This window comes from Salmo salar, chromosome 12 (assembly GCF_965601325.2).
Source record: "Salmo salar chromosome 12, fSalSal1, whole genome shotgun sequence".
NCBI lineage: Eukaryota > Metazoa > Chordata > Actinopteri > Salmoniformes > Salmonidae > Salmo > Salmo salar.
The window spans coordinates 50,363,175-50,388,174 of record NC_138302.1 but is presented as its reverse complement, the minus strand read 5'-3'; the positions used below and the strand labels follow the sequence as shown (position 1 = coordinate 50,388,174).

Genomic DNA, 25,000 nt, shown 5'->3' with positions numbered 1-25,000 from the left:
TACTCTTTGTTATGAATTCTATTCTAAACGGTTTAGACAAAGCTTTCTCCCAAGCCCTTGAGTTTACGCATTCCCCCAACATAAGCCAGTTGAATCCAACTTAAGACGTGTACTACAATTTACACCAGTATAGAATTTGGGTTTTTCCTTATTCAATACATTGTAATTCCCCTAGAAGGCGCTATAGTATTGTATATTATATAATTTATCAGCCCTTGAGTGAGAAACCAAGTTTTATTTGTTTTCAAGATTGGTTTTGTTTCAAGATGGTGTGTTTGTCAAGAACAGTGTTTCAAGATTTCTTTTTTGGTCAAAATCCACGTGGAAACCGGTGAGTTACGTAGCTTGTTTTCTACTACAGTTACATGGTAACTGAGAAAAGCCATTGAGCTAGCATGTATTTGCTTCTTCAATCCATCTCATTGAGGACACACTTATTAATTGGATCAATCTCGGATACATAATAGCTCCAACATGCACATGCGCACTACCCGGGTAGTAGGCCTACAAACTGAACACACACACTGATCCTTTTCAATTTAGGACTGAGACCATTTTTTACTGTGTTATTATACTGTAGTTGTGTTGATGAATTTGTGTCTATGCTATAAATGTGCAGTTTTAATACAACCCTTGTGCCTGTGTCAAATTCAACTTAAGCGAACCTACAATAGATTCTAGCCCAGACACTACTGCTCCTAGAGAATATTGTTAAGTGTTACCTGTATGAAGTTTCAAATGCGTTCTCTTGTTACTAAAATGTAATAGGTATTTTAAACATTTTAATAAAAAATAAATACAAAAAAACATTTTATTAATCAAATATTTAATCGGTCTTCCTGAAATGAAGGGGATTGTGATGCAATCTTTGCGAGAGGGAGGGAATCTGATTTCATTTGTTCTCAACTTGCGGGTCAGATTCAGAATAAATTGAGTTAGTGTTGACTTAGCCTGCTCGGGAGCAGGTTAGTTCTGAAATTGACCTGACTAAAAAGTGAACCTCAATTGTATGACTGGTTATCCCGAGTTGAACTCAGCGTTGACCAAAGTTACCTCGCTAGCTCCTTAAACCTGATTCGTAGAATACCCCTCTGGTTACTTATCAAAATTAGCTGGCTACCCCTCAGGTGTGGTCCTGAACATAGACCGTTTGATTTTTCTTTTTTGGAGAACACTCTTCACCCCCTGCTGGGTACAGGACTCTTGGTGGCAGGTGTGGAGGGTCCTGCTGTGTCCCCTTCCCTCTGGCCTGTCTCGACGGTGACAGGAGGGTCCCAGACCCCTCTGCTAAAAACAACCTTCAGCGTGTTTATGTTTTACCTCAGGAATGCTGACAGGCAATGGGTTGTGTGCGTGTATCATCACTCCAGGGGGGAGGTGTGTGTGTGTTCTCTTGCAGTCGGATGCAATAATTTGTATTTCAGCCTCTTGTTGCTCCGTACCCTGCGTGGCTGTGTGTATGTATGTGTTTATTGGGCTAATTTGAGACTAGTCTGTTTGTGTATCTCACAGTTTGAGTAGTTCTCTACTGCAGCAGATGCCAGTCTGTGTGTGTGTGGTGTGTGGGGGGGGGGCTGATAGTGTGTTAACTGTGTTTGTTCTCCTGCTCTGCTGTGGGGTGTTATTCCTGATGGCTTGGCAGAATACCAGCTGGCTCTCCGAGGAGGTCCTAAATCCCCATGTTACTCTACACAGATCTAAAGGAACAGAGCCTATTATTGTTTTCAGTTGAGAGGGATGTTAAGGCAAAGTGTGTGTCTTCTCTCCTCATGCAGAGTTGCTGGGTTGGGGAACAAGGTTTTGGCTTGTCATGGGTAAGCGACTAGATAGTACCTCACATGAGGGGAAGGAAGGAGAGGAAAAATAGTAGGATAGAACCATTGCACTGTGTATGCCCTCCCCTCATGTGCTAAGTTGCAGAGTCCGGTGGGTCGACAGGGTGGGCCTTCTAATCTCGGGGGGAACGATGGAGGAAAAGAGGGAGAGAGGCTGAACACAGCAAGAAAAGGGAAGGGCCTGAAGTCAGCCTGACCTTAACAGCTGTGTGGAAAGGGGGGGAGAGAGGGAGTGGAGAAATGAGAGAGAGAGAGAGAGAGAGAGAGAGAGAGGGGAAGAGTGTAGTGTTTGTGCAGCAGGCTGGCAGGGTGAACAGCTAGTGAGAGGGTTGTAAGAGGAGAGGGGGAATGAGAGAGAAGGGTGTTTCTTTGAAGGCCGAAAGGGGAGAAAGAGGGCAACCAGAGAAGAGTGTAAGTGCAGAGAGTGGAGGGTCTGTGCATGCTGAGAGGGAAGGGACAGCAGCTAGCGAGGGAGAGAGAATGGTGTAAAAGTACAGGCTGTGTGTACAGGCTGACAGAAGAAAGAAGGGTGCAAGAGCGACGGCAGGAGGGTGCGAGAGAGCGGGCCCTGTGCTTTCTGAAAGAAGAGGGAGAGACGTGTGGTGAAGGAAAGACGGGGGGGCTGGACTGAGTGAATGTTGTGGTGGTTCCAGTCCTGGCTGAGTAGAGAGTGAGAAAGATCAACTTGGGACAGGGGTGTGAGGGCTCACGGGGAGGAAAGGGGTTTTGGGGTGTCAAAGGAAGGACCCAGCTTCCCTGTACAGTGTGAAAAGGAGGAAAAGAGTGATTCCCTATTGAAAAAAACGAGGGGAGCCTAAGGAGTAAGAGAAGGAAAGCAGGTCCTTGGGATATCCGGATAACTGACTTGTGGATAAAATCTGAAAAAGGGGAAGACAGAACCAGAGGATCAATGGGGTGCATTCACAGTATCCAGCATTGCAGCAGAAAGAGACGCGCCCCGGAACCTGAGGGATCCCCGAAAGTAGCAGTCCACAATATCCCCGTTGAAATCCTACAGCTGGCTGAGGTAAGCAAGGCACTTGTTGACATCTCTGTCTGCTACACTCTAAAAGTGTAACCCTTCTGTGGCTCAGTTGGTAGAGCATGGTACATACGTCAGGGTTGTGGGTTCTATTCATGCTGGGGCCACTCATCCAAAGATGTATACATACAATACTGTTAGTTGTTTTTAGCGTCTGCTGATATATATCCCCTCAGGAGACAATATTTTGGGGATGAATAAAAAGTACAAAACTTCAAGTTCTCGATTGATTGTAACGTGAGTGACACGCCTACTGCTTTTTGGAGTTGTCTTGTGACCCATCATATGTAAACAAAACCAATATTTCTAGCCAGGACCCGGAGTCTCAGCCCATAAGGTGTCAACTGCAACCTACCCTATGGAAATGGGGCATGTGGATAGTGTCATGATGTGCGATATAACAGAAACACACTCAAATGGTTTGGATTGAAATTCAAATCAGTGGTCTCAAAGTCAGATCCTGGAGGCTAGGAGTGTGTGCAATAGTTTGTTTGTTCCAGCCCATGGATACCACACTTGATCTAACTTATCATGGTCATCAATCAACACCCTGATTAGTTGAATCGGATAGTGTTAGTTCTGGGCTGGAACAAAAACCTAGAGTGCATTCGGAAAGTATTCAGGCCCCTTGACTTTTTCCACATTTTTAAGTTGCCTTATTCTAAAATGGATTAAATAAAAACATTTCCTCAATCTACACACAATACACCATAATGACAAAGCGAAAACAGGTTTTTAGAAATGTTGCTAATGTATTAGAAATATAAAACATATCATATTTACATAAGTATTCAGACCCTTTGCTATGAGACTTAAAATTCAGCTCTGGTGCACCCTGTTTTCCATTGATCATCCTTGCGCTGTTTCTACAACTTGATGGGAGTCCACCTGTGGTAAATTCAATTAGGTCCCAGAGTTGACAGTGCATATCAGAGCAAAAACCAAGCCATGAGGTCGAAGGAATTGTACGTAGAGCTCCAAGACAGGATTGTGTCAAGGCACAGATCTAGGGAAGGATACCAAAACATGCTGCAGCATTGAAGGTCCCCAAAAACAGTGGCCTCCATCATTCTTAAATGGAAGAAGTTTGGAATCACCAAGACTCTTCCTAGAGCTGGCCCAGCCAGAACCCGGACTTGAACAAGATCAAACATCTCTGGAGAGACCTGAAAATAGCTATGCAGTGACACTCCCCATCCAACCTGACAAAGCTTGAGACGATCTGCAGAGAAGAATGGGAGAAACTCCCCAAATACAGGTGTGCCAAGCTTGTAGCGTCATACCCAAGAAGACTCAAGGCTGTAAACGCTGCCAAAGGTGCTTCAAAGTTCTTAGTAAATGTTCTACTTATGTGAATGCTTTATCGTTATGGGGTACTGTGTGTAGATGGATTAAATATATTTTTCTATATTTAATCTGTTTTAGAATAAGGCTGTAACATAATGTGGAAAAAGTGAAGGTCTGAATACTTTCTGAATGTACGTACACCTGTTGGCCTAAAGAAAACAACAGTTCTACACCGTAGACACTATGATCCTAGTTTGGCAGAGGTCTGGTGCGAGCTGCACATTCTACCTGGTCACCTCAATCATACCCTCTGCTCACTACTGACCAACCGGATGTTCCAGTGTTCAGTGAAAATGGAAAGAGAGCCTGTGACGTGACTTCTGCTTGTAGACATTAACAATGGCGACACTCCATCTTAACTCCTCCACATTTACTGGATTGGTTGAACAGTGCAGAAGAGAACCTCCCCTAAGTTTTTCGTGATGGTATAACATTTTCAAATGCAATTTCGCGGAAGGATTACAACTTTGGAAGCAACTACTTGTCCACACTAAAGAGAGGATGGTCTCAGCTTTCTGTAGGTATAATTTATAACGTCTCAATGATCAATAAGCTCAAAGCGCACTTTTTTACAATCAAGATATTTGAAATGGCTTAGAAATGTGGAGAATGAAAATGTGCATCGGTCAATGAGAGTGCACTAGGCCTCATTGCAAAGTTTTTTTTTAATGACATTACATTTACTGTTAGATTTATACATGGCTACTAGCAGTAGGTGTTATATTTAGTTAGTGATCTAGCTACTATGTTTTGAGTTGGCACTTCCTCAGGTGGTGAATTGGCACCAATTTAATTAGGCTTATATCATATTAGTGCACATAAAGATGATGGCAAATTCATCTCTATTGAACAAAAAAATCGGAACATTCTGGAGCCCTATTGTGACAGTAAAATATAACTAATATGGCCTGATGTGATGTTCTGCCCTTGAGCAATGTCGATTAAGGCAGCCCCCTGCACCGCTCCGATTCAGAGGACTTGGGTTAAATGTGGAAGACACATTTCAGTTGAAAGCATTCAGTTGTACAACTGACTAGGTATCCCCCTTTCCCTTTTTAATTCTGGATTAGGTTGCTTATCAAAATATATTTGAATCATGCATTTCTGCTTGGACATGTTAGATGTAAAAATGTATTTATTGAATCTCCGTAGTCTATTACACTTCTTAATAAAGCATTGAATTACTTTGTAGTTACTTTATAAAATGATTAGGCCCACTCAAATTGTTTGTTGTGTGACGCTGTGCACATTTGGGGGGGGATTGCCACCAAATCATGGGCTGGTGTCACCAACTGAAAAAGTTTGAGGCACCAGTGCCACCAGGGAAAAATGTTAGCCCTGCCGTGTTTAGTCAAAGGCATTAAAGTATCCCCAGTATTCGCCGCACGCAGTGTCAGTAGTCCCATTTAGTTCACTTTCAGAAGGGGTCATATACCGGTCAGGATTAGAGGTCAAGTGGAGAGAGAGAGAGCGGGGGATGATAGTTGGAGGGGATCGAAGGGGGTTAATCATGTCTGTTCCCTGGTGGTCAAAGTTGAAGAGGAAGTGGTGTCCGTTACTCTCCTATGCGTCGCGTCGTCTGCGTGTCTGCTGTAGCCGTATTTAGGAGCAGCCACATTGCAACATGGCTCCAAGTGTGTCTTTTTTAGTCTGTTCCAAAAATGTGAACTGCATGCATGTACGATTTCTTTACATGATTAAGGCCTATGTCATAAATCAGAATTCAATCATTGAATTTGATCATCTGTGCGAGTGCTCTTCTATTGTTTTTGTTTTCATGATAGCAGTACAGTGAAAGTACTGTGGTATGAGGGTATGGTTGTGACAGTTGACCAGCTCAACTGTGTGTGCTGTTAATACTTGTATCAATACCTGTCCTATGCTCTACAGCCCTCAAATTCAAATCTGGACCTTGATGCCAGTTCAACTGCTTTGCTTTTATTCTTCCCCTCTAATCAGGGACTGATTTAGACTTGGGACACCAGGTGGGTACAGTTAATTATCAGGTAGAACAGAAAAACAGCAGTATACCCCTGCACTAGAGAAATAAACATTGGCATGGGGTTTATACATGCAAAGAATTTGTCATGTTTGTTGGCAAAGTTGACATTGCATTACTCTAAACCACAGGTATTGCATTGTGTCCAATGCACATTGCTCTCTTGAATGCCATTGACATTTTTTTGTTGTTGGTGCCATGCGTTTTTAACCCAAGCCAAAAATAAGGTGCTTGTTGACTAGATGGATTCACACGCGCCTGTGATTCCTGTACCTATTCTGGGAGTTTCATGGCTCTTTTCGAGGTGTCACTCTTCTGCTCATGGAATGTGGGGATATAAATACACATCGTAGGATCATACCTCTGGTTTCCCCACCTGCTCCCGTCCCTTCCGTGTGTGTTACCCAAAGCCAGGACCCATACTTCAGCATGTCGTCAGCAACAGGCTGTCACTGAGAACACACACTTTGTGGAAGGGGTGTCTCTGGTAGTGTATTTGGAGAGGTTTATGTAGGCCTATGTGTGCATGTGGTGTGTGACTACAGTGTAGCGTAGTATGTGTTCTGCAGTGTGTTTGTTTGTGTGCATGCAATAATATACACTGCTCAAAAAAATAAAGGGAACACTTAAACAACACATCCTAGATCTGAATGAAAGAAATAATCTTATTAAATACTTTTTTCTTTACATAGTTGAATGTGCTGACAACAAAATCACACAAAGAATCAATGGAAATCCAATTTATCAACCCATGGCGGGCTGGATTTGGAGTCACACTCAAAATTAAAGTGGAAAACCACACTACAGGCTGATCCAACTTTGATGTAATGTCCTTAAAACAAGTCAAAATGAGGCTCAGTAGTGTGTGTGGCCTCCACGTGCCTGTATGACCTCCCTACAACGCCTGGGCATGCTCCTGATGAGGTGGCGGATGGTCTCCTGAGGGATCTCCTCCCAGACCTGGACTAAAGCATCCGCCAACTCCTGGACAGTCTGTGGTGCAACGTGGCGTTGGTGGATGGAGCGAGACATGATGTCCCAGATGTGCTCAATTGGATTCAGGTCTGGGGAACGGGTGGGCCAGTCCATAGCATCAATGTCTTCCTCTTGCAGGAACTGCTGACACACTCCAGCCACATGAGGTCTAGCATTGTCTTGCATTAGGAGGAACCCAGGGCCAACCGCACCAGCATATGGTCTCACAAGGGGTCTGAGGATCTCAACTCGGTACCTAATGGCAGTCAGGCTACCTCTGGCGAGCATATGGAGGGCTGTGCGGCCCCCCCAAAGAAATGCCACCCTACACCATGACTGACCCACCGCCAAACCGGTCATGCTGGAGGATGTTGCAGGCAGCAGAACGTTCTCCACGGCGTCTCCAGACTCTGTCACATCTGTCACGTGCTCAGTGTGAACCTGCTTTCATCTGTGAAGAGCACAGGGCGCCAGTGGCGAATTTGCCAATCTTGGTGTTCTCTGGCAAATGTCAATGTTCCTGCACGGTGTTGGGCTGTAAGCACAACCCCCACCTGTGGACGTCGGGCCCTCATACCACCCTCATGGAGTCTGTTTCTGACCGTTTGAGCAGACACATGCACATTTGTGGCCTGCTGGAGGTCATTTTGCAGGGCTCTGGCAGTGCTTCTCCTGCTCCTCCTTGCACAAAGGCGGAGGTAGCGGTACTGCTGCTGGGTTGTTGCCCTCCTACGGCCTCCTTCATGTCTCCTGATGTACTGCCCTGTCTCCTGGTAGCGCCTCCATGCTCTGGACACTACGCTGACAGACACAGCAAACCTTCTTGCCACAGCTCGCATTGATGTGCCATCCTGGATGAGCTGCACTACCTGAGCCACTTGTGAGGGTTGTAGACTCTGTCTCATGCTACCACTAGAGTGAAAGCACCGCCAGCATTCAAAAGTGACCAAAACATCAGCCAGGAAGCATAGGAAATGAGAAGTGGTCTGTGGTCCCCACCTGCAGAACCACTCCTTTATTGGGGGTGTCTTGCTAATTGCCTATAATTTCCACCTGTTGTCTATTCCATTTGCACAACAGCATGTGAAATTTATTGTCAATCAGTGTTGCTTCCTAAGTGGACAGTTTGATTTCACAGAAGTGTGATTGACTTGGAGTTATATTGTGTTGTGTAAGTGTTCCCTTTATTTTTTTGAGCAGTGTATATATCCAAGTGTGTGTGGGAGAGATGTGGATGCTGGCTTGCTGTTCACACACCAAAAAAAAACACATCTATCAGAAGGTAATAATGAAATCCACTATGTATGAATCACTGGCACCGGCCGCTCCTCTCCCATCTCCATATTAGAGGCTGTGCTTTGGGGCTGTAATGGTTGGAGATGCCTTGGGAATGAGCTAGCCTTTGGCTGGAGTATGACGAAAGGGGTGGGGTGCTCAAATCCAGCAATTTCACAAACAGTCATGCAAGTCTACAGGGACAACTGGGGTGTACAGTTCCTATAGAGAGTATTCACACCCTTTCACTTTTTCCACATGTTGTTGTGTTACAAGGTGGGATTAAAATGAATTAAATTGTCTTTTTGTGTCAACGATCTACACAAAATACTCACTCCACGTGGAAGAAAAATTTGAAATTAAATTAAAGCTACTCTTGATTGCATAAATATTCAAACACACTACGTTGACATGCCCACACAAAACCCTCACATATTCACATACGCTAAATACGTACACAAACCGACACAAACATATAAACACACACGCATAAATACACTCATTGTTGCGAGTGCTGTGTTCCTTATTTTACTCTCATTATTATCAATCCTGATGGATAGTCACTTTACCCTGCCTTCATGTACATATCTACCTCAAATACCTCATATCTCTGCACATTAATCTGGTACTGGTACTCCCTGTATAGAGCTCCATTCTTGTGTATTTTATTCCTCTTGTGTTACTATTTTATTTTAAAACTCTGCATTGTTGCTTTGGGCTCGTAGGCAAGCATTTCACTAAAGTCTTCATCAGTTGTATTCGGCGAGTGTGATTTGAACCACATTTACTAAAGGCCCTAATTGTACTCTTTTGCGGGGGATTCAATACATGTTCCTCATGCAAACAGTCAAATCATTCAATATAATTGAAAAGTTTGAATCCTATGAGAGAAGTTTTCTTTACATTGTTTTGTATGCAATGTGGCTTCTCTGGTTCTCTTCTCCTTTCTCACCACTAGGTGCAGCTATTCTCTAATATTTTGTACTCGTAGGCTTGTGGAAAACAGTGACATGACGTGCAGAGATGATATAGTGTGAATAATTGATCGTATTTTTTATGTTTTAAAAATGTACACAATGAATGCGGTAATATTATTCACATTGACCATGTAGATTTATATGAACCAATCAAACATGAGTTTTTGGCCACTCCCTTAGTATGACCTGGCCAATAGATTTAGTCAAATCTGTAAAAACAATCCTCTGGGGTTTGTTGTGGCCCTAAATCCACCTACGTCGGGAATAGATCTGAAAGAGGATGAGTAATGACAAGACGTATATTTGACACTGAGGTAAAGTTGGTTTTATAGTCAGACATTCAACAGACAATCGCCAAACGCCATTTACAAATGTAAAAATCAATAACTAATTCACCATTTGTCAGTCATCAAATTAGATGATTTATTCTATAAATGTCTAGCATAGTTTTACAACCTTTATTTTGAGCACAAATTCCAGTTTTGATTTGATAGAAATACATAACATCTATAAAATGCCATTTAAAAGGGTATAAATTAATAACTAATTCACCGTTTGTCACAATCATCATACTAGGTATGATTTATAAATGTCTAGTATACTTTTACAACCTTTGTTTTGTGAAACAATGTGACTTTTGACTTGATAGAAATACATAACATCTGTAAAATGCCATTTAAAGATATGTAAATCAGTAACTTTTTCACTGATTAGGACATTATCATCAAACTAGGTATTATTTATTCTATAAATGTCTAGTATACTTTTATAACCTTTTCTTTGAGTAGAAATTCCAGTTTTGATTTGATAGAAATACATAAAATCTAAAATGTTGCATTAAAAGATGAAGAAATCAATAACTAATTCAGTGATTGTCACAGAAAAAAAGTGAAAATATGCATTTATTTGCAATAACTTTAAAGAAATGTTCATTTCAAGTGCAATTTGTTCTATATAAAGTTAGACAAAGTTTACATAAATTTGTACAATGTTTACAATCTTAAATTGTATGCCAAATCAATGTTTGCATTTTTAGTGCAACAATTCCACATTTTAAAGTAGTTACAAGGCACAACAGTTATTTATTAATACGTCTCTAATTTAACAGCAAAGAGGCCCCTTCCAATCATTTTCTATTTTGGCTTTGTTGAAGTCCTTCTTTGTCATCCCCAGACAAGCTGAATGGTACCATCTCCTGAGGTAATAGATTCAACACTTACAGCCAAATGTTTAATACCCCGCGTATTCCCAGAACACATTCTGGAAAGTCTATAGATTCAGTGGTCCCTTTATTAGGTACAACCCCCTTTGCATCTGGAACAGTGTGAATTCAAAATTGTTGATGAAACTGGGAAAGGAGATGGACTGTTCAAGTTTTTAAGTCCAGTTGGAGTTTATTACAGTCAGTACAATTTTTGGAACTTTTCTGAGTTACAAAAGACCATAACAGACTGCTGTCATTTTGCACATTCTAAAGTTCAAACAGTAACAGAATACTTCACTGCATGCTTTAGTGTCTAGCAAGCCAAGACCACGGGACTTGGTGTATATAGGAGCAATTTATTTTCGTCTATAGGGTGGTGAACCTAATAAAGTGGCAACTGAGTGTAGATATCACAAACAACTCCTTTTGAGCAGTGTCTGTCTGTTATACGTTTGATCAATGGGTATAATGGTCAATCTGATCCCCAAGGTCCTCATAGGCTCACTTGGATATATAGAGTTGGAGATGAATAAAACATTAAAAAAAAATTAAACTAGGACATTAAAACACCGGCAGAATTCTTTCATCCACATCCATTCACATAAAATATGTATTTTAAACTATCAATACCCTTCTAAGACCACTGTCTTTCTGTATGTTTTAAAAGGTTTGCAAATAGTTATTTCTGTAAGGAATGTGAATTGAAAGGGATATGGTAATACCTATGTAGATGTAGTTTCTCCACTGGTATAATGTGTGGTAGTTGCACACCTCCCTGCTGAATTATGTAGAGATGATTTGGGCCAGTTTATATATTTTTGTAATTATCTTTTGTGAAAAACCACATTTTCACGTAGGCTTTGTTAGCAGTTTAAGAGAGAAAGAGAGCAAATAGCATAGGGACAGCCTGGTTGAAGTCCTAGTTTTTAATGGTTAGTGCCAGTAGATTGCAGAGGGATTCACATACAGTTCAGGGGCAAATCATAAAGGTATACATTTAGCCCAAAAACAAAACATGTACCATCTGCTTTTTTTTGTCATCCACCCTCTAATATATACAGTATATACGTACACTACCGTTCAAAAGTTTGTGGTCACTTAGAAATGTCCTTGTTTTTGAAAGAAAAGCTTTTTTTTGTCCATTAAAATAACATCAAATTGATCAGAAATAGTGTAGACATTGTTAATGATGTAAATGACTATTGTAGCTGATTTTTAATGGGATATCTACATAGGCGTACAGAGGCCCATTATCAGCAACCATCACTCCTGTGTTCCAATGGCATGTTGTGTTAGCTAATCCAAGTTTATCCTTTTAAAAGGCTAATTGATCATTAGAAAACCCTTTTGCAATTGTTAGCACAGCTGGAAACTGTTGTTCTGATTAAAGAAGCAATACAACTGGCCTTCTTTAGACTAGTTGAGTATCTGGAGCATCAGCATTTGTGGGTTCGATTACAGGAAAGAGGAGTGGGAGGCCCCGGTGCACAACTGAGCAAGAGGACAAGTACATTTGAGTGTCTAGTTTGAGAAACAGACGCCTCACAAGTCCTTAACTGGCAGCTTCATTGAATAGTACCCGCAAAACACCAGTCTCACCTTCAACAGTGAAGAGGCGATTCCGGGATGCTGGCCTTCTAGGTAGAGTTGCAAAGAAAAAGTCTCAGACTGGCCAATAAAAAGAAAAGATTAAGATGGGCAAAAGACCACAGACATGGCTTTTTCTTTGCAACAATGGCTAGAAAGCCAGTATCCCGGAGTCGCCTCTTCACTGTTGACGTTGAGACTGGTGTTTTGCGGGTACTATTTAATGAAGCTGCCAGTTGAGGACTTAAGGCATCTGTTTCTCAAACTAGAAACACTAATGTACTTGTCTTCTTGCTCCATTGTGCACCGGGGCCTCCCCCTCTTTCTATTCCGGCCGCCTCACTTCGCGTTCTCAGGAAACTATGCAGTATTTCTTTTTTTTAAAATTATTTCTTACATTGTTACCCCAGGAAATCTGTTTTATTACATACAGCTGGGAGGAACTATTAGATATAAGAGCAACGTCAACTTACCAACATCACAACCAGGAATACGACTTTCCCGAAGCGGATCCTCTGTTTGGTCCACCACCCAGGACAATGGATCGGATCCCAGCCGGCGACCCCAAAACAACGGCGCCGCAGGAGGGGCAGAAGAAGTGGTCTTCTGGTCAGGCTCTGTAGACAGGCACATCGCGCACCGCTCCCGTGTTTACTACATTTGCATTTTAGTCATTTAGCAGACGCTCTTATCCTGAGCGACTTACAGTAGTGAATGCATACATTTCATACATTTTTTTTTCTCCATACTGGTCCCCCGTGGGAATCGAACCCACAACCCTGGCGTTGCAAACACCATGCTCTACCAACTGAGCCACACAGGACCGTACTACTCGCCAATTTCCAGTCTCTTGACAACAAGGTAGACGAAATCCGAGCAAGGGTTGCCTTCCAGAGAGACATCAGAGATTGTAACGTTCTTTGTTTAACGGAAACGTGGCTCACTCGAGACACGCTATCGGAGTCGGTACAGCCACCTGGTTTCTTCACGCATCGCGACGACAGAAACAAACATCTCTCTGGTAAGAAGAAGGGCGGGGGGGTATGCCTTATGATTAACGAGACGTGGTGTGATCATAACAACATACAGGAACTCAAGTCCTTTTGCTCACCTGACCTAGAATTCCTTACAATCAAATGTCGACCTGATTATCTACCAAGAGAATTCTCTTCGATTATAATCACAGCCGTATATATCCCCCCCCCCCACCCAAGCAGACACATCGATGGCCCTGAATTAACTTCATTGGACTTTATGTAAACTAGAAACATATCCTGAGGCTGCATTCATTGTAGCTGGGGATTTTAACAAGGCTAATCTGAAAACAAGACTCCCTAAATTTTATCAGCATATCGAATGCGCTACCCGGTCGTAAAAAAATCATGGACCATTGTTACTCTAACTTGCGCAACGCATACAAAGCCCTGCCCCGCCCTCCTTTTGTCAAATCTGACCACGACTCCATTTTGTTGCTCCCAGCCTATAGACAGAAACTAAAACAGGAAACGCCCGTGCTCAGGTCTGTTCAACGCTGGTCCGACCAATCTGATTCCACGCTTCAAGATTGCTTCGATCACGTGGACTGGGATATGTTCCGCATAGCGTCGGACAATAACATTGATGAATACGCTGATTCGGTGAGCGAGTTTATTAGCAAGTGCATCGGTGATGTTGTACCCACAGCAACTTTTAAAACCTTCCCCAACCAGAAACCGTGGATTGATGGCAGCATTCGTGCAAAACTGAAAGCGCAAACCACTTTTAATCAGGGCAAACCATGTAGCTATTCCCTCCGCAAGGCAATCAAACAAGCTAAGCGTCAGTATAGAGACAAAGTAGAGTCGCAATTCAACGGCTCAGACACGAGAGGTATGTGGCAGAGTCTACAGTCAATCAGACTACAAATAGAAAACCAGCCCCGTCGCAGACCACGATGTCCTGCTCCCAGACAAACTAAACAACTTCTTTGCTCACTTTGAGGACAATACAGTGCCAACGACATGGCCCGCTACCAAAACCTGCAGGCTCTCCTTCACCGCAGCCGACGTAAGTAAAGCATTTAAATGCGTTAATCTCGCAAGGCTGCAGGCCCAGACAGCATCCCTAGCCGCATCCTTAGAGCATGCGCACACCAGCTGGCTGGTGTGTTTACGGACCTATTCAATCAATTCTTATCCCAGTCAGCTGTTCCCACATGCTTCGAGGGCCACCATTGTTCCAGTTCCCAAGAAAGCTAAGGTAACTGAGCTAAATGACTATCGCCCCGTAGCACTCACCTCCGTCATCATGAAGTGCTTTGAGAGACTAGTCAAGGATCATATCACCTCCACCCTACCTGACACCCTAGACCCACTCCAATTTGCTTACTGCCCCAATAGGTCCACAGACGACGCAATCACACTGCACACTGCCCTAACCCATCTGGACAAGAGGAATACCTATGTAGGAATGCTGTTCATCAACTACAGCTCAGCATTTAACACCATAGTACCCTCCAAACTCGTCATTAAGCTCGAGACCCTGGGTCTCGACCCCGTCCTGTACTTCCTGACGGGCCGCCCCCAGGTGGTGAGGGTAGGAAACAACATCTCCACCCCGCTGATCCTCAACACTGGGGCCCCACAAGGGTGCGTTCTCAGCACTCTCCTGTACTCCCTGTTCACCCATGACTGCGTGGCCACGCACGCCTCCAACTCAATCATCAAGTTTGCAGACTACACTACAGTGGTAGGCTTGATTACCAACGACGATGAGACGGCCTACAGGGAGGAGGTGAGGGCCCTCGGAGTGTGGTGTCAGGAAAATAACCTCACTCAACGTCAACAAAACAAAGATGATCGTGGACTTCAGGAAACAGCAGAGGGAGCAACCCCCTATCCACATCGACGGGACAGTAGTGGAGAAGGTGGAAAGTTTTAAGTTCCTCGGCGTACACATCACGGACAAACGGAAAAGGTCCACCCACACAGACAGCGTGGTGAAGGCGGCGCAACAGCGCCTCTTCAACCTCAGGAGGCTGAAGAAATTTGGCTTGTCACCAAAAACACTCACAAACTTCTACAGATGCACAATCAAGAGCATCCTGTCGGGCTGTATCACCGCCTGGTACGGCAACTGCTCCGCCCACAACCGTAAGGCTCTCCACAGGGTAGTGAGGTCTGCACAACGCATCACCGGGGGCAAACTACCTGCTCTCCAGGACACCTACACCACCCGATGTCACAGAAAGGCCAAAAAGATCATCAAGGACAACAACCACCCGAGCCACTGCCTGTTCACCCCGCTATCATCCAGAAGGCGAGGTCAGTACAGGTGCATCAAAGCTGGGCCCGAGAGGCTGAAAAACAGCTTCTATCGCAAGGCCATCAGACTGTTAAACAGCCATCACTAACATTGAGTGGCTGCTGCCAACGTACTGACTCAATCTCTAGCCACTTTAATAATTCAAAACTGAATGTAATAAATGTATCACTAGTCACTTTAAACTATGCCACTTTATATAATGTTTACATACCCTACACTACTCATCTCATATGTGTATATACCGTACTCTATACCATCTACTGCATCTTGCCTATGCCGTTCGGCCATCGCTCATCCATATATATTTTTATGTACATATTCTTATTCATTCCTTTACACTTGTGTGTATAAGGTAGTTGTTGTGAAATTGTTAGATTAGTTGTTAGATATTACTGCATGGTCGGAACTTGAAGCACAAGCATTTCGCTACACTCGCATTAACATCTGCTAACCATGTGTATGTGACAACTAAGATTTGATTTGGTTAGAGCCAGTTTGCGCTGTTCTGTGAAGGGAGTAGTACACAACATTGTACGAGATCTTCAGTTTCTTGGCAATTTCACGCATGGAATAGCCTTCATTTCTCAGAACAAGGACAGACTGATGATTTTCAGAAGAAAGGTCTTTGTTTCTGGCCATTTTGAGCCTGTAATTGAACCCACAAATGCTGATGCTCCAGATACTCAGCTAGTCTAAAGAAGGCCAGTTTTATTGCTTCTTTAATCGGGCCAACAGTTTTCAGCTGTGCTAACATAATTACAAAAGGGTTTTCTAATGATCAATTAGCCTTATAAAATTATAAACTTGGATTAGCTAACACAACATGCCATTGGAAAACAGGAGTGGTGGTTGCTGATAATGGACCTCTGTACGCCTATGTAGATATCCCATTAAAAATCAGCTACAATAGTCATTTACAACATTAACAATGTCTACACTGTATTTCTGATCCATTTGTTATTTTAATGGACAAAAATGTTGCTTTTCTTAGAATGTTTTATTTTTAAGTGAACCCAAACTTTTGAACGGTAGTGTATGTTATGGTTCACTCTTAGTTTTCCTTATCTCCACTGTGGGACCATATGCTGGTGCGGTTGGCCCTGGGTTCCTCCTAATGCAAGACAATGCTAGACCTCATGTGGCTGGAGTGTGTCAGCAGTTCCTGCAAGAGGAAGACATTGATGCTATGGACTGGCCCGCCCGTTCCCCAGACCTGAATCCAATTGAGCACATCTGGGACATCATGTCTCGCTCCATCCACCAACGCCCCGTTGCACCACAGACTGTCCAGGAGTTGGCGGATGCTTTAGTCCAGGTCTGGGAGGAGATCCCTCAGGAGACCATCCGCCACCTTATCAGGAGCATGCCCAGGCGTTGTAGGGAGGTCATACAGGCACGTGGAGGCCACACACACTACTGAGCCTAATTTTGACTTGTTTTAAGGACATTACATCAAAGTTGGATCAGCCTGTAGTGTGGTTTTCCACTTTAATTTTGAGTGTGACTCCAAATCCAGACCTCCATGGGTTGATAAATTGGATTTCCATTGATTATTTTTGTGTGATTTTGTTGTCTGCACATTCAACTATGTAAAGAAAAAAGTATTTAATAAGATTATTTATTTCATTCAGATCTAGGATGTGATGTTTAAGTGTTCCCTTTATTTTTTTGAGCAGTATATATCCACAGGTACACCTCCAATTGACTCAAATTGTCAATTAGCCTAATCAGAAGCTTCTAAAGCCATGACACCATTTTCTGGAATTTTCCAAGTTGTTTAAAGACACAGTCAACTTAGTGTATGTAAACTTCTGACCCACTGGAATTGTGACAGTGAGTTATGTGAAAAAATCTGTCTGTAAACAATTGTTGGAAAAATTACTTGTCTCATGCACAAAGTAGATGTCCTAACCGACTTGCCAAAACTACAGTTTGTTAACAAGAAATTTGAGGAGTGGTTGAAAAACGAGATTTAATGATTCCAACCTAAGTGTATGTAATCTTCCAACTTCAACTGTACTGGTAGTATAGTATTCTACAATTCATATTGAAGTATGATAGCCTATAGTATAGTCTAGTGGAGTATAGTATGGTATAGTAGAAATGTTGAATGGAGTCGAGGTCCGTGGTTACTGAAGAGTATTAGGTTAACCGTTAAGAGTACAATAATGAGGAAAACCATGTCATGTCTTCACTCGCTTTTGCAAGCAGGTAATAAGAAACTGAAACCCAGATAAATTATCCATAATCATCTAACACAGAAGTGTTTACTAGTGACGTGTGCTGCAGACATCCACACCCAAGTACAAGTTTTTCAATTAAATTGTCGAGATAAATAATAGTTGGCTGATGATGATTACAACACAAGTCCTTACCTTAATCATCTCGCAATTTGGTCACCTTTTAAAGCCTGTGAAATTATTCATATATCATTAATGACGTAAAATATACAGAGGTAAAGTTGGTTTTATATTCACACAATTGGACATTCGACATTAAAACAGACATTTGCAAAAAGCCATTTAAAATTTAAAAAATCAATAACGTTTTCACTGATTATGACAATCATCAAGCTAGGTATGATTTATTCTATAAATGTCTAGCATACTTTCACAAACTTTGTTTTGAGTAAACATTACAGATTGGATTTGATAGAAATACTTTAAATCTATAAGATGCCATTTAAAGCAGTATAAATCAATAACTAATTCACTGTTTGTCACAAACATCAAACTAGGTATAATTTATTATATAAATGTCTAGCACACTTTTTTTATTTTTTTTTGGGGGGGGGGGGAGTAAAAATTCCAGTTTTGGTTTGATAGAGGGCATGTGGTCAAAGTTCTAACGAGTGTGTTATACCCTATTAGAAGGGGCCTGGCATAAAATTCTGCATCTTCAGTCAAATTAAATTAGATTACAGGAAAGAAATACGGGATGAAGGGGTCAGGCCTGACTAACAAAGAAGAGGTGGATGGATCAAGAGGACCAAGACAACCAAGAGGATCAACATGGACATTTCTCACAAGGGGTCTGAGGATCTCATCTCGGTACCTAATGGCAGTCAGGCTACCTCTGGCGAGCACATGGAGGGCTGTGCGGCCCCCCAAAGAAATGCCATCCCACACCATGACTGACCCACCGCCAAATCGGTCATGCTGGAGGATGTTGCAGGCAGCAGAACGTTCTCCACGGCGTCTCCAGACTCTGTCACGTCTGTCACGTGCTCAGTGTGAACCGGCTTTCATCTGTGAAGAGCACAGGGCGCCAGTGGCGAATTTGCCAATCTTGGTGTTCTCTGGCAAATGCCAAACGTCCTGCACGGTTTTGGGCTGTAAGCACAACCCCCACCTGTGGACGTCGGGCCCTCATACCACCCTCATGGAGTCTGTTTCTGACCGTTTGAGCAGACACATGCACATTTGTGGCCTGCTGGAGGTCATTTTACAGGGCTCTGGCAGTGCTTCTCCTGCTCCTCCTTGCACAAAGGCAGAGGTAGCGGTCCTGCTGCTGGGTTGTTGCCCTCCTACGGCCTCCTCCACGTCTCCTGATGTACTGGCCTGTCTCCTGGTAGCGCCTCCATGCTCTGGACACTACGCTGACAGACACAGCAAACCTTCTTGCCACAGCTCGCATTGATATGCCATCCTGGATGAGCTGCACTACCTGAGCCACTTGTGTGGGTTGTAGACTCCGTCTCATGCTACCACTAGAGTGAAAGCACCGCCAGCATTCAAAAGTGACCAAAACATCAGCCAGGAAGCATAGGAACTGAGAAGTGGTCTGTGGTGTCCACCTGCAGAACCACTCCTTTATTGGGGGTGTCTTGCTAATTGCCTATAATTTCCACCTGTTGTCTATTCCATTTGCACAACAGCATGTGACATTTATTGTCAATCAGTGTTGCTTCCTAAGTGGACAGTTTGATTTCACAGAAGTGTGATTGACTTGGAGTTATATTGTGTTGTTTAAGTGTTCCCTTTATTTTTTTGAGCAGTGTATTTCAAGGCCTACTTTCAAACTCAGTGCCTCTTTGCTTGACATCATGGGAAAAACAAAAGAAATCAGCCAAGACCTCAGAAAAAAAGTGTAGACCTCCACAAATCTGGTTCATCCTTGGGAGCAATTTCCAAACGTTTGAAGGTACCACTTTCATCTGTACAAACAATAGTACGCAAGTATAAACACCATGGGACTATAGCCGTCATACCGCTCAGGAAGGAGACGCGTTCTGTCTCCTTCTATATCGACACAACCTGAAAGGCCGCTCAGCAAGGAAGAAGCAGCTGCTCCAAAACCTCCATAAAAAAGACAGACTACGGTTTGCAACTGCACATGGGAGACAAAGATCGTACTTTTGGGAAAAATGTCCTCTGGTTTGATGAAACAAAAATAGAACTGTTTGGCCATAATGACCATCGTTATGTTTGGAGGAAAAAGGGGGAGGCTTGTAAGCCGAAGAACACCATCCCAACCGTGAAACACAGGGGTGGCAGCATCATGTTGTGGGGGTGCTTTGCTGCAGGAGGGACTGGTGCACTTCACAAAATAGATGGCATCATGAGGACGGATAATTATGTGGATATATTGGAGCAACATCTCAAGACATCAGTCGGGAAGTTAAAGCTTGGTCGCAAATGTGTCTTCCAAATGGACAATGACCCCAAACATACTTCCAATTTTGTGGCAAAATGTCTTAAGGACAACAAAGTCAAGGTATTGGAGTGGCCATCACAAAGCCCTGACCTCAATCCTATAGAAAATGTGTGGGCAGAACTGAAAAAGCGTGTGCAAGCAAGGAGGCCTACAAACCTGACTCAGTTGCACCAGCTCTGTCAGGAGGAATGGGCCAAAATTCACCCAATTTATTGTGGGAAGCTTGTGGAAGGTTACCAGAAACGTTTGACCCAAGTTAAACAATTTAAAGGCAATGCTACCAAATACTAATTGAGTGTATGTAAACTTCTGACCCGCTGGGAATGTGATGCGAAATAAAAGCTGAAATAAATCCTTCTCTCTACTATTATTCTGACATTTCACATTCTTAAAATAAAGTGGTGAGCCTAACTGACCTAAAACAGGGATTATTTACTAGGATTAAATTTCAGGAATTGTGAAACTGAGTTTAAATGTATTTGGCTAAGGTGTATGTAAACTTCTGAATTCAACTGTATATGCTATGCTTGTGAAATATAATGTATATCATCCCACTTAACTTTATGTCCAGTTTCACCCAACAGTTGATTTCATTTGAGTTTGTGTCACTTGAGCTTCCTGGATTGCTTCCTAGATGTCTTATGTAAGAAGTCTAATTTTCCTTGGATGGAAAGTGTTAGTTACAAATGAAACAAGTTAAGTCACTGGTCTTTGCCAAGGGTGTAGGCGAGTTCACATAGTGTGTTCGCCACTCAAGTTGTTTCTTCAGTGTTTCTTTTTCCAGATTCATCAGATAATTTCCCTTGCTATTGACCATTCTTTTTAAAAGGATGGACACTGAATTGCTAAATTGATTCTAGGAGGCAGCCCTAATCATGAGTTATATAACAGTATACCAGCTGATGGATATAATAAAATATTTATGTCTAGTATCTAACGAGAGACAGAGATGGGTATGGAGCGAGTGAGTAAAAGACAGAGAGTGAGAAAAAGAGTGAAACTTACAGATTAGTCATCTCTCCCACTTCCCATGCTAGCGGTTAGCGGTAACAAAAACAGTCATAATGACAGATCCATCCATTCTGATGAGTCCCGTGGCAGTTTAGTAAACATGCAAAGTGAACCCAAATATAACAGTCTGGACACACATACATCATTCTATGTGTTTTCACACTGTGCTCTGGCTATCTTTGTCTGTAGGATGACCACTATGCTGTTGAACATGCTATTTTAACATCCTTGTGTGTTAAAAACAAGCCAGGGGCAGCTTCAGTGGACTACATAAACTATTGATCTCGATAGAACACACACACACACACACTTTATAACAACCTTTTAAATCACAGCAAAGCTACATATGCTTCCTCTTAGAATGTGGGATGGAGGGAGGGGCGGCCAACGGAGAGGTGTGCTGTGTGATGGAGTGAGTGAATAAGTAAAGGTGTTTGTTGCTGGAGTTGGGTGTTAGTTGTTGACCTAGACCACACTCTTCCCCCCTCCCTTCTGGGGAGGATAGATAAATGACAGTGTAGTTCACGTGCAATCAGGTGACACCGCTTTCGGATGTTCTCAGACGTTTGCCATGCCTTTTCTCCTCTGAGTGAATAAAAAGCATGGATTTTGAGGCAGTAGAGGATGTAGATTTTATAGTTAACTAACTATAAAATCTACATCCTCTACTGCCACACAGGGGACTGTGTGTGTATACATTTGTGTATGAATGTAGGTTTTGATTTCTATTGAAATATCTGTATAAATGTGACTGTGTTGCTTAAAGTGTTGTGTTGTATCTTGTAGGCAGGTGAGTCTGAATCCAATGTGCGTGCCTGTATGCATGCGTAAGCAGCTGTTTTTATGTAGTCCATTCAATGTTCCTGGAGGTTTTGATCTTCCTTATTGGACTAGCCATCATCTCCCAACACCAAGACTGTTTGAACAAATGTCCACTTGTAAAATGAGCAGCAGCAATGGAATGAAACCCTACATCCATTTTTAGTTTTCTGACAAAGGATGTTCTCTCAACGAACCAAGCCATTCTTGTCTCTACTTCTCTTCTCTCTGCCTCTCCTCTCGACTTTGCTCAGTGGCTCCCAAAATTCTTTGCGATGTGACTCACAAAGCTTTTCAAGTTATATTGCGACCCACAAATTAACAAAGCCATATTTCTAGCCAGTAACTGCTAAGCTTTAGCCACAGACGGTGGGTTTTGATCTGCCATTTAACAGATTAGATTATCATTTGAGCAACATTTTTGTGGTGCTCTAGTTTGTCACTGGTGCCTGTTGACAGTGCCGACTGTCTAGCATAGGTTTCCACGGAAAGGGTGCCTGTACTGCACTGTGCCAGTCTAGGCAGCTGTGTAAACATCCACCTCTCTCCCTGTATTAAGGAAAATGGTAGTGGTGTCTCTCTCTCTAGTCTGAATCCCTCCATCCCTTCAACCTGTAACACAAAGAGTGAAGACCGACACACACACACACACACACACACACACACACACACACACACACACACACACACACACACACATATTCACCTCAAGCACGGGTGAGTATAGCAGCACACACCACTATCACACTATCTATCAAACTATATATCATCAACGGGGCTGTCATGGAGACAGTAACTTCAAATTCCTCGGTGTACACATCTGAGAAGCTAACCACACGGACACCGTAGTGAAGAAGGCGCGGCAGTGACTCTTCAACCTCAGGATGCTGAAGAAATTCGGCCCTCAATGTTCTACAGGAGCACCATTGAGAGCATACTGTCGGGCTGCATCACAGCCTGGTATGGCAACTCCACCGCCGCCGACCGCAAGGCTCTCAGAGGGTGATATGTGCAGCCGAACGCACCATTGGGTGCACACTGCCTGCCCTACAGGACACCTACAACACCAGGCATTGCAGGAAGGCCAAGAAGATCATCCGGGACCCCAGCCCAAGGTCATGACCTGTTCTCACCGCTTCAATCACTCAGATGTGGGCAGTACAGGAGCATCATGGCAAAAATTTAAAGACTGTCCAATAGTTTCTACCCTCAGACCATCAGGCTGCTTAATAGCCACCACCTAGTCAGCTACCTGCTCCCCCCTATGGACATTCTTTCTCCTGCTGCTCACACTATGGACATTCCCCCCAACAGACTTTTGCACTGCCCCATCCCAACGACATTCAGCACTTTTGATATTTTTGGTTTTTTTTTTTATTGAAATGTTTGTTTTTGCCACTCAATGGTCATGGTGCTGCTCCCCCTATGGTCATTCCACCCCACCCCCTCAACAGTCTTTACTCTACCTCCACACCAATGGACATGTATTTATTAATCACTCCCACAGTTATGTACAGTATATAGTGCTATTTCTATTGTTCATTACCAAAAAAATATATTCTGTTTCACTTTGTCCTGCTTGTTGGAGCTCGAAGCCTTAGATTTTCACTGTATTCTGCAATCACACCTGCAACCCTGTATATGTGACTTAAGTACTCTGAATCAAAGTCTCTATTCGTCACATTTTCCGTGACCGGCAAGACTCTTCTGGATGTTTTGAGGACAAATATTTCCAGATTTTCTCAGTATACCAATTACCTTTTTGTACTATTACATTTGACACAGTTGGTATATTTGGGTACAGAAATGGCAGCAGTCCATCTCATTGTGTATGTCATGCTACGCTACTCTGTGTTCTGTTACAGCTTGGTAAAGGAGCCGTGTCCCATGCGTTCACAGAGAAGAGCTGTAGGAAGAAACGACCATGCGACGTGTGTAGACGGACCATTGACATCCCTGGGGCTTTCTGTGACGGTGAGTACAGAGTAACACAATTCGTACACACACACACACAACCAACTCTCACACGGTCTCCTTTCTCTCTCATTGCAGAGTGCAAGACAGCCGTTCATAAAAAATGTGAAGCCAAGGTAGGTCTGAGCCATCTTTAAAATAAAAATTGCTTGTCTAAAGTAAATCTGTTTTGTGTGGTCTACAAGGTTCACCATAGAAACCTCTGAAATGTTAACATTTTGAAGGGATTCTAGCCTGGTCCTAGATCTGTTTGCGCTGTCTCGCATCGACTATGGTTATTATCACCATAGAAATTGGCAAGGACTAGACAAACATAGGACAAGGCTAGCATGGTCTAGATGTATCTATAAGAGGGAAGCTGTTAAAAACTATTGGCTATGTTTTTGAAGGATGCCAAGAAATGTTATTACCTCTTAGCATGCTTCGTGAGCAAAGGGCATGTTGTGATACAGTACTGACTACTGTATTACATGCCAAGTGGCCCAAAATGACATTGGATTATGGGCTGAGGTTCCCAACAATTCCTTCCGAAACATTTGAGGATTTAATCATCTGAGGTGGGTGTGTGTGTGTGTACTTTGTGCTACTTATGTGTAAAGCAAGGTTCACTTGCAGCAGTCGGGTTAGATAGGACAAGAAAGCATAGGAAGGACAAATTACATCTGGCTTCCGCTCTTTAATGAGACAACTTTATTGCCTGTCTCTCTTTGGGCTTAGTAGTAGCTCACTAGGGGGGATGGTTGGGATTACCAGGTAGTCCAATGCCAGAAAGGACGGTAAGATTTCTGACCACATGGGATTTTAAAGTTACACTCCGCACGATGACATTATCACGCATACCCGGGCGACTTCCTGTTTACAGAAATCATCGACAGGATTGTGTTCATTTGGCAAACGGGAGAAAATGGACTTAAACAGGGAGTACTACAGGAACTTGTCCAATAAGAAATTGAGTTTTCCGCCCTGAATAAAATTGAGAATTCAGATCGGCCAAGA

At 42.9% G+C, this 25,000-nt stretch overlaps 1 protein-coding gene across 3 annotated transcripts in view; it reads left to right on the top strand.

The window, feature by feature from the left end:
• Positions 1-2,036: 2,036 nt before the first annotated feature.
• The window catches only part of LOC106565231 (tensin-2), an 81,704-nt gene continuing 58,740 nt past the window's right edge, over positions 2,037-25,000 (top strand). For 2 of the 3 annotated variants that reach the window (XR_006758007.2, XM_014132114.3), the window contains exons 1-3: positions 2,038-2,862; positions 23,896-24,004; positions 24,083-24,120. Coding sequence is in view for 2 of the 3 variants with exons in the window: in XM_014132114.3 (XP_013987589.3) it covers positions 2,746-2,862; positions 23,896-24,004; positions 24,083-24,120 (264 nt within the window). In the remaining variant the exon portion in view is untranslated. Of the gene's footprint in view, positions 2,863-23,895; positions 24,005-24,082; positions 24,121-25,000 lie in introns of all 3 variants that reach the window. The other variant, XM_045691434.2, reaches the window with a different exon arrangement.